Raw genomic sequence first — 16,395 nt, forward strand, 5'->3', positions numbered from 1 at the left:
TTATTCTCGTCGTTTTCTGACTCTTGTGTCATTTTAAACCAATATGAGATTTAGTTTTTCTTTTGTGGAGCACGAAACTAATTTAGAAGAATTTTCACACTGCCTGTTCACAATGAAATTGAATGGAAAGAAATGCTGTCATACTCCAAAATTGAATTACTGCAATATAGGGCTGTGCAAATAATCGAATGCGATTTTCATGCGCATCTCGTCCGTAAAGCCGGTTTTGTGATTAGTAGTAAATCTCCAGCACGTGCGTTCAGATGGAGCGGCATTTACTACACAGAGCCGTAGATCACTGACAAGCTATGCAATATCGCTTTCAAAATCGGCAATGAATCGATTTGATTATTTGCACAGCCCTACTGTAATAATACTGTGTTAGTTGGATTGCACTATATTCCATGTTTTTTTTTAAGGATGTAAAGTAGCTTTTTGTCATGAACGGATGGTTTTCCCCTCCACATTAGCTCTCAAATGTCATTTGCACTTCCACATTTTCAAACATAAACATGTTTAGTGCCAATAACATAAAGATTGACCTCTTATTTTGCCATGTTTGAATATGCAAATGAGATTTAAGAACTGCAAGAATTTATGTTTAAAAAAATTTATAAATAATAAATTTAAGAATTTATTTATATTTGTAATTTTTGGTGCTTGACAACACGTCTTACCTTCACTTTCATTGTATAGTAAAATGCCATGTGAACATTCTGCCTTCAGACTTGCTCCTTTGATCATGTAGTCTCACCATGTGTGTTTTGCGTATGACATGATGTAAGTTTAGCAGAACATCCTGAGCCTGTGAGGCCAGTCACATGAGGAACTGCTTTCATTATAGGCTCAGATCATTTTACATGCTGTAGATTTATGTTTGCAGGCTGCAGGAAGCTGTCAATTTATTTTGCAAAAGCACTGAAGTTTCTGATATGATGCACACGTCTGCACACATGCATCTTGCCCTGACGTGATCTAAGGATTCCTGTTAGTCACTCTGAGATTAGGGCTGCCAAGAATTACGTCTTTTTTTTATGCATCTGCTTTTTCTCCTCTTAAAGTGTGTTGCTTTTTATGGACCGTTTTTGGCATGTTCTCTTACATCTGAATGCATTATAATCCACATTCCTTCTCATTCTCTCTCTCCCTCACTATCTGTCTAGCTTTCTCACTTTCTCTAATATCTCATTGGTCATCCTGCACTTTGCTGAACAGCTGACCGTACCCCTGCTTGGTCCCAGTCAGGGCTTCTCTTGTTTTCCAAGTTGCACAGATGCCCTGGAAATGAGTCAGTTTCTATTTTTGCTAAACATTTAACACCGTCTCTCAGCTGATGTCGTGTCTACCTCATACTGGCCAATAGCAAACACTGGCCCATAATATCACAGCCAGGCTTTTCACACAGCTCGGGCTATGAGTATTTCCTTTAAAAAAATTTATTAATACATTTATTCAGCAAGGATGCATTAAATTGATCAAAATTGACAGGGAAGACATTTCTACTGTTACACAGGATTTCTATTTCCAAATAAATGCTGTTTTCAACTTTCTATTCATCAATTAATCCTGGAAAAAAGTATCGGCATATTAAAATGATTTCTGAAGGATCATGTGACACTGAAGACTGGAGTCATGGCTGCTGAAAATTCAGCTTTGCATTACAGGAATAAATTACATTTTAAAATATATTAAAGCAGAAAACATTGTAAAAATATTTTACAATATTACTGTTTTACTGTATGTTGGATCAAATAAATTCAGCCTTCAAAAACATTTAAAAAAAACTTACCAACCATTTGTTTTATGTCTAAAAGCTTCAAAGAAATGTTCAACATGCTAAGAAGTCTTCTCTTTCTATCCCAGCAGGCCAATGAAGCCCTCCACCACCAGCATCAGAACAGCCTGCTGCCGCTGCTCAACTCTGAGCCGCAGGATCAAAAACCTGTTCTTCCTATCCTGCTCGACCAGAAACCCCCAGTCAGTGCGGCTGACCTCCTCAAAGATAACATGGGCAGCGGGACGGGCGGAGGGGGAGGAGGTGGTGGCGGCGGTCAGGTGGTAATAAAGAAGGAGCCCAAGTCAAAGACGCCCTTTATATGCGGCTACTGCAACAAGGCCTTTCGGGACAGTTACCACCTCCGGCGACATGAGTCCTGTCACACGGGCATTAAGATGGTGTCACGGCCCAAGAAGACTACCACAGCGCCCACCATGGTGCCTCTCATTTCCACTGTGCCACGCGACAATAATGGCAACCCCTCCTATGTCTCTACAGTGGCGGGCATCCTCACCACAGCCACCACCTCCGCATCCACGGCCGCAGGTGTGATGTCGGTCCTACTGGAGTCATGGCTGCTGAAAATTCAGCTTTGCATTACAGGAATAAATTACATTTTAAAATATATTAAAGCAGAAAACATTGTAAAAATATTTTACAATATTACTGTTTTACTGTATGTTGGATCAAATAAATTCAGCCTTCAAAAACATTTAAAAAAAACTTACCAACCATTTGTTTTATGTCTAAAAGCTTCAAAGAAATGTTCAACATGCTAAGAAGTCTTCTCTTTCTATCCCAGCAGGCCAATGAAGCCCTCCACCACCAGCATCAGAACAGCCTGCTGCCGCTGCTCAACTCTGAGCCGCAGGATCAAAAACCTGTTCTTCCTATCCTGCTCGACCAGAAACCCCCAGTCAGTGCGGCTGACCTCCTCAAAGATAACATGGGCAGCGGGACGGGCGGAGGGGGAGGAGGTGGTGGCGGCGGTCAGGTGTTAATAAAGAAGGAGCCCAAGTCAAAGACGCCCTTTATATGCGGCTACTGCAACAAGGCCTTTCGGGACAGTTACCACCTCCGGCGACATGAGTCCTGTCACACGGGCATTAAGATGGTGTCACGGCCCAAGAAGACTACCACAGCGCCCACCATGGTGCCTCTCATTTCCACTGTGCCACGCGACAATAATGGCAACCCCTCCTATGTCTCTACAGTGGCGGGCATCCTCACCACAGCCACCACCTCCGCATCCACGGCCGCAGGTGTGATGTCGGTCCTGCCTCAGCAGCAGCCGGCCGTGCCCAAGAAACCCCCCAAACCGGTGAAGAAGAACCATGGGTGCGAGATGTGCGGCAAGGCCTTCCGTGACGTCTACCACCTCAACCGCCACAAGCTCTCGCACTCGGACGAGAAGCCCTTCGAGTGTCCCATCTGTCACCAGCGCTTCAAGAGGAAGGACCGCATGACCTACCACGTGCGTTCGCATGACGGTGGCGTGCACAAGCCGTATATCTGCTCCGTTTGTGGGAAAGGCTTCTCTAGGTAGTTTCAGCAAGTCACGACTGACTTTAGAGAAACATGTCTCATGGTTGATTTTAGGAACAAGCCATTATGTCTTGAATGTCTTGCATGTCAAATCACTAGGGATATGCCGGTATCAAATTTTCATGTTGCGATTAATTGCTAATGCTTTTATTATGGTATACGGTATTATCACGATATTGAAATTAAGTTTAAAAAAAGTGCTGTCATAATACAGTATAACAGGTTTAATAACTTTTTTCTTATAACAAAAATAACTGAACAGTTAAATGCAATAAAGCAATACAGAAAAATGTATAAAGTTAAAAGTTTTACACAGATTAAAGTGCAAAAGAACTATAAAGACCAATAGGTTGGCACAAGTCTACAAATCACCTTTGTTTATATCGTGCTTTATACAATACATATCGTTTCAAAGCAGCTTCACAGTAATAACAGGAAAATATCAGAATCAATGATGCAAACTTCTTTAAAATTCTTCATTACAATTCCAAGTTCTGCTGTAAAGCATCTCTACATAAGACAATAGTGTCTTAATATGCAATATTTGTCCATTGGTTATTTATCCTGAAAACGTTTCAATTTCATTTGACAAGCCTGCACAAGCTAAGCTTTTATGCTTGCTGTTGCCAGATGACAACATTTTAAATCCCCTCAATCCCCCAATCTGCCCATTCGATTAATCTTCCCAACCTGGCAACCATCTCTGCTTTGAGAAAAAAGTGCATCTGAAAACACAGCAGTTTCAGCGATTTCCTCCACAATATTTTGCTCAAATGAAAGTACGATACAGCCTGAAAGCTTCTTGTTGTACCAGTTTTTGTAGTGTAAAGACTGTTAATTTATTTGAGAAATGTAATTCATCAAGAAACTAGATGAGGTAAAATATGCTATTTGAGTTGATGTTACCTTGATTTGTGCTTATGTGAAATTGCAATAATTCTAATGAAATGTAAAAAGAAATGTCTAAAATGACAATAACCATGATTACTTGTGATTATCAGTTTAACCATTATCATGCAGCCCTAATAATAGTGTCATCATGCAGCTCAGATCAGTTCAAGTTTTATTCTTATCCATGTACAGTGACGTCATTTTTTTTTATTGTATGCGATTTCCTCTCCAATAGGCCGGATCATCTTAGCTGTCATGTCAAGCATGTACACTCCACAGAACGACCCTTTAAATGCCAAGTAACGGTAAGACTGCACTTGCCTCTCGCTTTCCTGCATTCTCAAAGTTACTTCCTGTGTGCTTCATTGGTCAATCGCACTCCGTCCACACACTGATTTGTCTTTCTGTCACTGCAGGCCTGCACATCTGCCTTCGCCACCAAAGACCGCCTGCGTTCACACATGATACGGCATGAAGGCAAGGTCACCTGCAACATTTGCGGGAAGATGCTGAGTGCCGCCTACATCACCAGCCACCTCAAGACCCACGGCCAGGCCGGCTTCACCTCCCCCTGTAACAAAGGTATGCCAATTCTCCAACAATTTTCAGATGTCTTCTGGGATGACTTTCACACTGAGAGAGGTGCCACTGGTTTCTCTTGATCCTGCCACATACATTAGTGCCTCCTCATTGTTTGCCACCTGTGTGATTTGATGTTGCCAATACAAAATGGAATTGTCCTTTTTGTTCACTTTTCATAACATTCGGTGCTAAAGAGTATTTTCCCCAACCTGGCCTTTTAAGGTCCACAAATGTCAGCTGTCTAGTGTGAATGTTAGATATTCAAATATGTAGAGGTTAGGTAAAAATAAGAGATATTCAGCCTCAACTGTAAAGATTTTTCTTCAGTTCTGATGTTTACTTTTCAGTAGTCCCACCACATTATGTATTTTAATACTACTACAATTAATTTACTAGGAATATTTATATTTTTCATAAAATGTTACTTGTTACATTACAAATAAAAAAAATGAAACATTTATCTTTTAGAAACATTTTTCTTTAACAATGTATTTTTTTAATTACTAGAAATATTTATATTTTTCAGAAAATGTTAGATTTTTGCCAAAAAGTCCACAATTTTATTTACAAAGAAAATGTAAAAATTTTTCTTTAGAAACATTTGCCTTTATCAATGTATTATATTTACTAGAAGTATTTATAAAAAAAATACATTTTTACAAAAAAAAAAAGAATTATTTACAAAGATTTACAAGGTAATGTTGTTAAGCTTTTGCTAAAAAAAAAAAAAAGCCATGTAATGCAAAACATAACTTACAAACCAATCGGTATCACTGACACTTTCAAGACTATCACAAGTCATTTTTGACAAAATTCTAGCCAGCTAGAAAAAATTGTTGGTGACAAATTTGCAACAGCAATGTGGAATACATCGCAGTAAACTAAATGTAAAAATAGATGTATAAGATCAATAAATGTAAAATATTCAGTGGCAATACAGCTACTAGCCCGAAACTCTCACACTGACCATAGACCATCTTTATGAATGAACCCTGCTTTTTCTGCCTTGACCACAGTGTAACCCTAGAAATCACCCCAATGTTTTATTCACTCTTTCCTTTTTCACTTTTTCCGGTCAGACTCTAACAATGTGTGCAACTCTGCCTCAGCCACATTAGTCACTTCTTCGACCGCGTCCAACACTATGGCCATGAACCGCGGTGCCATCAGCCATCCCGTCACCATCGCCGCTCAGATGAACATCTCCACCAACACGGTCAACATCACCTCCCCCATCAGCCTTCAGCACCCGGTCACCATCACTGCTCCCGTCAACATCGCCTCAGTCAACATCCCAGCCACGGCGCCCATGAACATCGCCCATCCCGTCGCCATCACCTCGCCCATGTCAATGAACATCACCGGTCCCCTCAACATTGCCATGAGGCCGATGGAAAGCATGTCTTTCCTCTCGCAGGTCCTGCCATCCACCCCGCCCTGGTAGAACCCAACGTCCCACCTGCCTTCTCCTAGTAAACCTCATGTCTCCCGTTTTAGTCTTCCTCTCCAGCTGTGAGGGGAAAAAAAGAGCCTGTAGGAATGGCGAGTGTAGGAAAATGACAGTCCGCAGCTGCAAGGAATCATGCGGATGTTAGCTGGCACTTTGCGTATCCTTCGTTCGGCTGAGAGATAAGCAGATTGTCTAGAGTTTAGAGACGGACAGAAAAAATTGTTATTGCATGGAGTGGAAGACTGACATGCTGTATGTTTGGTGATTTCACTTTTCTAGTGCCAGAAAATCCTTGCCAGTCGGCTGTTAGAAGCGGAGAGCGACGCCGCTTCATTGTTAGTGTTAACGGTTTAAGGACTTTGGCAAATATTACTGTGAGGATTTTATTTTTGTTATGTTAGCTTGCTTATCAGTATTTCATAGTTTTATGCATTTTAATGAGTCATGTACAACAAAAGGGACAGTGGCTTCCATTAGTGGAAGATGAGAGCTTTCTTGTTTTTTTTTGTTTTTTTTGAGACTCTACAAATGGGGGAAATGGAGAATAACTTTTTAAAAGGCCTCATTTCATTGTAAACCTTTTAATCTGTAGCTGTGTTTTTATTTTTATTATTATTATAATTATTATTCTTTATAGGTAATCTTTGGAGTTGGTCATTCCTGATTGTAGAATAATTACGTTCTGTTTCAATAGCTGGGATATTCTTCTGCTTAGTGGGGTTGAACATTTACAGTTACAATCTTGCACTGGAACATCTCTTTGGTGATTATTCTGACGGCAGTATTATTTTAGATCAAATATTTTGAGTGTTCGTATAGATGCCTGGTCACCAAGTGGCCGACTTCATCACTGAAAGGTCCATTTTTATTCTTAAGAGCATTTAGTTTTGTAACCGTGACGTGTCTGCTCTTCCTTTCTGAAGGACGAGGGCTGTTTTTCCTTAGGACCTTTTGCTCAGGAAATTTGCTGAGGGTGTCCCAACGTACTCTGCTCCTGTAACGGACAGAATCGCGCCTAACGCTTTCTTCCATACCTAATTTTCTACGCAATTAACACACTAAACATAGTTCCCTTTATTGGCGAAAACTGAGACGCACCTCAGAGGTCGAGGTGCCATATACTCTTCAGCCGTTGACGTGATCGTCTGTCGCAGGAGCAGAAAGTTAACCTCTATTGCTTGTTCGTTTACCCCAGTCACAGTAAAAACCAAAACTGCCTTCAAATTTTCAGGGTTTGTCATCTTGTTCAGAGTAACCCTGTTTAAAAATAACAGAATCTGCTTTTGCAGATATCCCCAAACTAGTTTTTCTCTTTGATTTTCCTCTCTGTGTTGGATATATAAAAGCAATATACCTTTCTCAGTCCTCCTTTTGACCGAGCCGGACAGCTGTCGTGTCCATTTTATGTTATGATATGGGGAAACATAACGATGCAAGGTATGTAGTCACACGTGGCCCTCTAAATCAGGGTTGCGTGCGCTTATGTGATGTGAATGAGTCTCAAACAAAGAGTAAAACCAGCTGAATGTGATTGTACTTTAAATGATGATGTCATAGCTACCACCGCCTGGGCGTAAGTCGCCGGAAAAAGGTTTAGTTTGTGTTAACTCGCACCCCCAGTGTTTCCCAACCAGCGTTGACCTGGTAGCCAAGCATTTGTGGTCTTAAGTTTGTATCACATGGACTTACATGTAGGGATGTGAAAGCTAAAATCGCTCTGGCCTTTTTAAGTTTTTGTTTTGTTTAGAGGTGGAGGTAGAGGTGGATTATTTCGACCAAGAACTGGAATTCGAGGAATGTGACAGAAAACACTACAAAAACAACAACAAAAAACCAAACGAAAGGGGTTTTAATTGTGCATGTGATTTAAATGTTTGTCCTTCCACAATGGCGTCACTTCCGTGCCTGAACTGCATGTCTGAAAATGCCACCGTGAAACACATCAGTCTTCTCTTTGATAAGACGAGCAGTGCTCAGCGATGGAAACCACCTGGGCGACCAACTGCAGTTTAACTGTTTACCAAATGTGTGTGGAGATTTAGAATCTATTTTGCATATGAAATATCAAGTTGCCATGTTTGAGGAATTATGAATTTGTTATTTTTTTTTATATCCTATAAAGTATTGCTCATGAAGTTACTCCTTATGCATCAGTATCTTTTAAAGAACATTAATGGGGGAGAAACAAGAAAAGACTTTGTGTTCGGTTTTGGATTGGAGAGTCCAGTCCTTTTATGTCCTTTTGATTAAATTGGCAAACCCATGTGAAGGCCAATGAATGTATATCTTTGTAAAAACATTTAGCTCAGAGAACGTGGTAGTTATGATAGACACATGCAAGGAAAAACACAAGTAAAATAACCTTTTATAAGACTTTTTGTATTAGAACATTAACATTGGTAATTTTGTACATATATGAAGACTAGGCTTTTTTTGGTTAGCAGAAAGGTGAAAACATTCCTACGTTTTTTTTTTTTAAATGTATGTCAAGAATAATTATGTAAACCCATTGCGCAATGTTTTATGTGCCTTTTATTTGGGTTGTCTAAATAAAAGAAAACTGTCAAGTATGATTTGCCTCATTCTCTCCATGCTTTGCAGGGAATTTTGCTTTTGTCATTTGATAGATTTCAAATACTTGCTGCTCTTTTAGACTTTCTATAAATTTTTCCAGCATTGATAGTAATAATAAATGTTTCTTGAGTACCAAATCAGCATATTAGTATGATTTCTGAAGGATCATGTGACACTGAAGACTGGACTACTTTCAAAAACATTATAAACTAATGAAAATGAATACGGCATACATTATGCATCTGATTATAAGCAATAATTGATGCAGATAGGAGCTTTCGTGTGTCTTATATATCTCACGTGAATGTCATATAGATTTAAATGCATCTCATTCGGTATTTGTGGATGTCACTCACTATACAGAATGACAAACTATAATTCTCATATCTTGTCTGCTAATGCCATGATCAAATGGCTGATCAAAGTTGTGAACAATTTCTTAGAGTTATTATATATTATTCTTGATGCATATAAATTTTAAGCAGTTATACTAAATGTAAATTATACTAAGAATTGTGTTAGGGGGATATCTACAATTAATCTACAATTAAATGCTCGATGTCCTTTGTTGTCTGCAATGTTTTTTAAGAATTATAATGCAGATAATCACTTATTTGTAAATACAGGTTAAGTACAACATTTATAAAATTTTAAGTATACTTATTGTTTGGAAATTATATGCATTTGAAAACCGAACACCTAAATACAATAGAAACATGTAAAAATATTTATAAGACTTAGTGTAATATTTTAATTTTTAATAAACTGACATTTAACAAAATATTCATATTCATTTTCAAACAGATATTTAGGCAATACATACACAATTTTTGTAAATAATATACTTTCATAATATGTACAGGTAATTAATTTGTAGATTTAAAGGGACCAAAAATGGAAATTCTGTCATCATTTACTCACCCTCATGTTGTTCCAACCCTGTATGAGTTTCTTTCTTCTGCTGAACACAAAAGGAGATATTTTGAAGACTGTGTTGTTCAACAGAAGTAGAAACTTTATACAGGTTTGGAACAACATGAGGGTGAGTAAATTATGCCTTTAAATGAATTACGTAAACTTATTCAGTCACATAACTTACGTAAAGTTATGTAAACTTATTCAGTCTTATTTTATTCATACATTTTTCTTCTTTAGAAATACATAATTATATTCATTTTCTCAACATTTCCCAGCCGCCTTGATGTCTTACATTTGACTCAGCAGGTGTAATTCCGCTCTCTGTCCACTAGGCGGCTGTGTGGCTCTTTGTTCCCTCACACACAGATTCTGGCTGTGACCGATTTTTCCCACCTCTTTGATTCATCCTAACACACAACAACACACTGCTAGTTCCCTTTCTGTGGGATTTCAGGCGCCGCAGCATGAACGCACCGACCGAATCTGTGTCGATAGAAATGATGCACTCCGACGTGTATAGTTTTTAAAATGCGCAAATAGTGTTTATTTTTAAGATAAAAGAGGAAGACGGGACGGATTGGGAACGTGCGCTGTGGCATTCTGCTCCTGTTCACCTAGAGTAAGTAGCTGTGTTTATTTTTATTTTTTACACTGAAACATTGAACTCCATGGATTGCACATTATGTTAGCGTTATATCACAGGTATGTAACGTTAGTTACTACACTGATAAAACCGCTATGTCGATGTTTTATGGTTGTTTTACACGTCTTTGTTTAGAGTTTGGTTGCTGTTGTTGAGGAGTGTGTCGTGAACTGCTGCGGCCTCCCGTTTTATTTACACTTAAATGGTATGAGTTTATATATGTGAAAGGTCATTTTGCTGTACTCGTGTGAGAATAAAGACTGTGAAGTTCACATCTTGGAACTGAGAAGCGCTGTCCTTCTGCCATTAATCTGGTTGGCTGTGTCTAAAAGCTCGTTCGCTGTCAACCTAGACAGCATTTTGGGGCATCATAGACGCGAGCGAATGGAATTTGTTCTTCAATGGTCTTCATTGGCACGTTCGATAGCTTTGTTGGAATTGTGAATGAATCGTTATTTTAAGTAGGATCTTTTCAGTGAATCGGTTGCGAACCTGTACGCAAAACTGGTTTGAACGATTCGCTCACGAATCGGTTCCAGCGGTTCTCAACTCCGTGCCACTGCGAATCGGACAACAGGCCAAGTCATTGAACCGAACACCATTTCTTGCGGACTTGTTCGTTTCGTAATGACTGAAAAATGCCCAAACTCGCAAGAATCCCCTCTTTCGGAGATTGAAATGCATTTAATTCTATTAAAACAAGCGAAATATTTCATTAGAGTTATGTAAATAAATTTTCGCAGTGTTTAATGCAAACTCGCGGTATATTTAATTTTTAATTTATTTTAATGTTACGTTAGCTGAATCATGTCTAAAACGAACGGAATATGGACACACGCATTTACAATAACTTCCTTATTTATAACACAGAATGATAATTTATTTATAATATGAAATAATAATTATTAATAATATGCCATATACAACATGACAATGAATCGCTTTGTGAACCAGTTCATTGAAACGAGCTATTCGAAAGAACCGATTCACGGAAATCAGGTTGTCTGGGCTCAAGTTGCATAGGCTTCATAGGCCTCTCAGTCTCTAGACACATAGTGGTTCAGTGAACACAACATATTTTAATTGCAAATTTTTTAGTCATTACACTTTTGACCTTACAACTTTACACTAAGGAACCAGTTTTAGCCCATTTAATAAAATCCCAGATGTGCTTTCTTGGCTGAGGCTGACATGCTGTTCCAACCACCAAAATAACCATTTTGTTTGATGCCTTCCGTTTTTCCTCTTAGATTTCAGATCTGACAAACCAGAGGCCCGTTCCAGTGTGTGATCACTGCACATCTTCATGTAGTACAAGGCATAGCATTCAAGAAGTTAAAGTAGTATTTGTTGTTGTTTTTTATTGCTTTTGCAGAGTTGGAATTTGGATTTTAATCAACCAATCCAGAATATCTTTTCTTGTTATTTTCTGAAGTATAGTTTGTACTTATGTACCTTGCAAGGAATCCCTACCATCACATTTTAAGACACAAAACAGATGTGTTTGGCTTGTGAAGCACATTTCTGAGTTCAAAGATCTAGATGTCAGGCTGCCATATTCCTGGTTCTCGCAGTGTTATATATGATGAAGGTCTGTCTGTCGGACAGCTGGTGCCACTCCTCCCCCCTTAACAGAGTTTTGATTTGCATATGGCCACTGACCCTGTTTTTGCCCTTCTTGAGTATGCTGGAGGGGATGATGGACTCATTTTATCCACTTACACACCTCCCATTTTGTATGGCATTATCCCGTTGAAAGCTTTTAAGATGCCTCTTGATCCACCCCAGGACCTCAGGGGTGATGAGCTGGATGTAGATCGACCCCTCCTTATTGGTGATGTCAATGCTCAGGTTGCCTACATATGTTAAATGGCTACGTTGTATATTAATGAGTTTTTTGTTAGCATGTGAATAGATTGTAGTCAGAGATTTTGGTCAGACTTTTGGGAATAAAGTGCAGGCAGAGCAGCCAGTATTGCTTTGGGATGTTGCGTATATTCAGAGAGATTAATTCCTGAATGCGTTTAGTCCCAAAAATAGATCATCGCTGTTTAATGTGTTTAAGCTTCTGTATTTTTAAAATATGACCCTAGGACAACAAACTCAGAGGCGTCTTCCTTATTGTAGGAGGCATAATACAAACAACTATCATAAACAGATTAGTTTTGATAAACTGTACATACAAATATCAATAAATAAGCGTTTTAATGCTTCATGGATATTGGTGTGTAGTTAGTAAAACTGAGGAAGGACATTTTAAATCTATTCTCCACTGTTTGTTTTTTTAATAAAAACATAATGTTACAGCAAATCGAAATTAAATCAGAACTATACAACGTGCCCAGTGTAGTCTGATTTCTGAACAAATCTTATGTGCCTATTCTTATAAGCAATTTTAAAAGATGAGTCACCAGTTTGAATTAAATGTTGCTGAATCCATCAGAGCAATTAATTAATCAACATCTGATTCACTTTCTGAAATGCAAGTTCTTTTCAGTGATGTCCGTATCGAAAAAATAAAGCACATTTTTTGCCAGTGTTATTATAGTTTGTATTATTATTAATTGTGCATATAACAATGTGTTGCTTAAAATACCTTTTTTTTTTTGTGCATATTTTTATACTTCATATTCACATGTTTCGATGTAGTAAATAAAACAAAAAAGATTATTGGAGTATATTTAGCAAGAAAATGCTATTTCAGTTAACTACTTTTTTTTTTAGTTAACTACAAACTACTTTTATCTTCTTTTAATTTACTAACAATTTCTGCATAAATATGGGTGTTTCTACACCTTTTTTTTCAATTTACACTGCTATTGAAAAGTTTAGTTTAAATTTTTAAAGAAGTCTCTTATGCAGGACTGCATTTATTTGATTAAAAGTGCAGTAAAGCACTAATATTATTACAATTTCAAACCATTTTCTTATTTAATATATTTTCAAATGTAATGTATTCCTGTGATGGCAAAGCTGAATTTTCAGCAGTCATTACTCCAGTCTTCAGTGTCACATGATGCTTCAGAAATCATTCTAATATGCTGATTTGATGCTCAAGAAACATTTCTTATTATTATGATAAATGTTGAAAACAGTTGTGCTGCTTAATATTTTTGTGGAAACCATGATACATGTATTTCAAAACAGAACATTTATTTGAAATAGAAATCTTTTATAAAATAGAAACATTACAAATATCTTTACTGTCACTTTTAAACAATTTAATGCATCCTTACTATAAAATCGGACTTGTTTAGACAGGCTGAACTTTTATAGACCCATCACATCTTTGCATTGACAATATGTTTATGTATTTGAGTGTATAGTGGAAGTGTAGCTAAAAAGTGCTACTGTACTTTCAGAGGCTGTTCCTAGCAAATGTTTTCTGTTTTGGGTGACCAGGGGACAGTGGCAGACTTTTGTTCCTTCTGTGGCAGATGGCCCAGAAAAGGTCTGTTAAGATCATCACTATTGTTACTGGGTTTATGGCGTTGAGCCTCAACAGATGCACTCGGAGGGGGTGGGGGCCACACTCTGAAGACCATCCAGCAGCGGGACAGTGGACATGTTGGGGGTGTCATAGTCAAGTCAGCCTTTTTCTTTCCACCTTCCTGTTTCAGAAACCCCAGTTCCTTCATGTTGACTATGGCTTTGGAACCAGGTCAGGAAAGGAGGAAGAAAGAGGAGGGGAGGGGGAATGTCAAGCCCTTACGCTATTTGGTTCAGTGCCTGCCTGACTGATTCGAGCTCATTCATCTGACCTAGAGTCACAAATGCCAGTGCTTTTCCACCGCAATACTGTGGATATTAGCTCCACATACAAGCCTTTTCGAGTTGTGCTTCCAGAATGACTGCAAAAACAGCCATGAATCAAACACAAACTGTTTTGTGTCCCTGTTCAAGTGATTTCACCAACGAATGGCTCCGTGGCATCAATCCAGTCAGTGATGCATTCAGATAGACGCACATCCCATTAGAGATAGCAGTGAGCTACTCCCTTTCAACCATGAATGATTATACTTTGCAGACTTCACACTTCCTTCATTCAGAAACACATACGAGCACAATCAGCCAGACGTCACAGACGGCGTAATTGATTGTGCCTCTGTCTAAGGTCTGTTTTGCTATTAGTTTTGCTCTTGTCCGTCTGCCAAGGTGTTAGCTGACTGGCTCACTTGAGAACGCGTGGAGGCTTTCCAGTTTCTCCCCATGTGGGTCCGTTCTGTTCATCTGCTGGCCAAACAGCCATATTTTTACTTCTGTCTGCTCCATTTCCCTTTTTTTGATTTGGAATCTAATCACAAGACCTTATATTGTTATTGTCTATTTGTTAACTTCATTTTTGTCTGTTTATGCCATATTGATTTTGTACCCAACAGAGCAAGTGTTGTCTTTAATCTGTGTTTGACAGTTTGAAGCCGGGTAGCGTCGAAGGAAAATAACGGCCTGATATTTGAGCATCCAGATTTAGCATTCTTTTGATCATGGCACACACTGCTTGGAAAAGATCTTCTTTCAACAAACCCATGGTTTTTTTTTTCCTTCCTCTCTTCACTCTTGGTGAAAGAGTGCTTCTCTCACTTCTGTTTTTTTTTTTCCTGATTTGCTAGCCTGTTTATCTTTTTTTAGCTTGTGCTGATTTTGCCAAATAGTTTCCCATCTAAAAAGTGGCTTAGTCTCTTTGAATGTCTTTGGGTTCCTCTGCATTTTTTGAATGATTTTAAACCGTACTCCCCCACTCTTATATTGAGGCACTTTGACGTTATTAGAGCTTTGTTAAATATTGATCACAGCGCACACTTGAGGAATCATTACATGAAAGCTTGCATGCCAATAAGGCGTTTTATTCTCCTTTGAAGTCCTTCAGCCTTACAGCGTTTGGCGGTCTGTCAGATTTACCATTATTAATGCAAAGTGAAACCTGTTTCTGAAAAAATAGCTTCTTGATAAGGCCTGTGAAAACACAACCTGCAGGCTTTAATTGTCCTTTATCAGCTGTCAAAACAAGTTGAGTGCAACCAGTTCAGTGCTCACAATCAGGAGGGCTGGAGACACTGTGACAGGGCCATGGTGCACTAATGTGGGTCAACACCCAAAATGTCTCATAGTTTCCTTGACTTATCATTGCCTTAGAATGTGCCTGTTTTATATGTGGGTAATTTCTACTTTGTAAGTAGCATTGAAAATTTTGGCAAATTGTACATTTACATTTATTTACTTATTATTAATTATTTTTTCCAATGTTAAATTCTTATATATATATATATATATATATAATATTATGTAATTTTGTTATATATTTTTTTTACAATTTTTTGATTCTCACTTAATGATTAATTAGTTAGCCGTCTATATCCCTGTTTCTAACTTTAATTATTTACTGACCCACACGGCATCTGCAGAAAGCTCCAGATTTGCGCTTAATTGGAATGACCGTTAATCACTAATCACTACAAATCCCCTGCCTCATGCTCTTTTATCAAATTTGTTTTGGCTAATTTGATGATTTTCAGCTACCAATAACATTAGTAATTCATTTTTATTATGAAACTAGGCTGTTTCTAAATATTTTTTAATAACAAATATCAAATAAGGTTTTAAACCATCGTTATATTTAACCATGGTATTGAGGCTATGCATGATTGTACCTTTTTACATATCAATACATTTATCATCTTTATTTGCATCCCAACTCAAATTCTGTGATTTTCTGTCGAACTGGCATTATGATTATGCAAAATGCATAATATTATTAGTAGTGCTGTCAATCGATTTAAAAAAGTAACTAATTAATCGCATGTTTTTTCAGAAATTAATCGCGATTAATCCCACCTAACATTAAACTTTTTAAATATACTTTAATATTGCAATATTTTCATATTTCAATATTTGCAATATTTAATCTTCAAATTAATGTAGAAACAACATAAAGACAGTATATTTTTAATATTTGTTTAATGGCATCTTTTTTTTATGACTGAAGGCCAGTATCACTGATACCAATACTACTGATGC

General features: G+C 37.9%; 2 protein-coding genes across 2 annotated transcripts in view; both read left to right on the forward strand.

Annotated features, from left to right (window-relative positions):
• Window positions 1-6,729, forward strand: part of LOC107756309 (vascular endothelial zinc finger 1-like) — an 11,198-nt gene extending 4,469 nt beyond the window's left edge. The window contains exons 2-6 of the mRNA XM_016573356.1: window positions 1,864-2,323; window positions 3,040-3,319; window positions 4,449-4,518; window positions 4,630-4,795; window positions 5,875-6,729. Of these exons, the coding sequence (XP_016428842.1) occupies window positions 1,864-2,323; window positions 3,040-3,319; window positions 4,449-4,518; window positions 4,630-4,795; window positions 5,875-6,239 (1,341 nt within the window). The 3' untranslated portion in view covers window positions 6,240-6,729. The remainder of the gene's footprint in view (window positions 1-1,863; window positions 2,324-3,039; window positions 3,320-4,448; window positions 4,519-4,629; window positions 4,796-5,874) is intronic.
• Window positions 6,730-10,094: 3,365 nt separating this feature from the next.
• The window catches only part of LOC107757269 (CUE domain-containing protein 1-like), a 28,914-nt gene continuing 22,613 nt past the window's right edge, over window positions 10,095-16,395 (forward strand). Inside the window, exon 1 of the mRNA XM_016574702.1 lies at window positions 10,095-10,356. The gene's annotated coding sequence lies outside the window, so the exon portion shown is untranslated. The remainder of the gene's footprint in view (window positions 10,357-16,395) is intronic.

Source organism: Sinocyclocheilus rhinocerous, unplaced genomic scaffold, assembly GCF_001515625.1.
Source record: "Sinocyclocheilus rhinocerous isolate Xijiao unplaced genomic scaffold, SAMN03320098_v1.1 scaffold1152, whole genome shotgun sequence".
NCBI lineage: Eukaryota > Metazoa > Chordata > Actinopteri > Cypriniformes > Cyprinidae > Sinocyclocheilus > Sinocyclocheilus rhinocerous.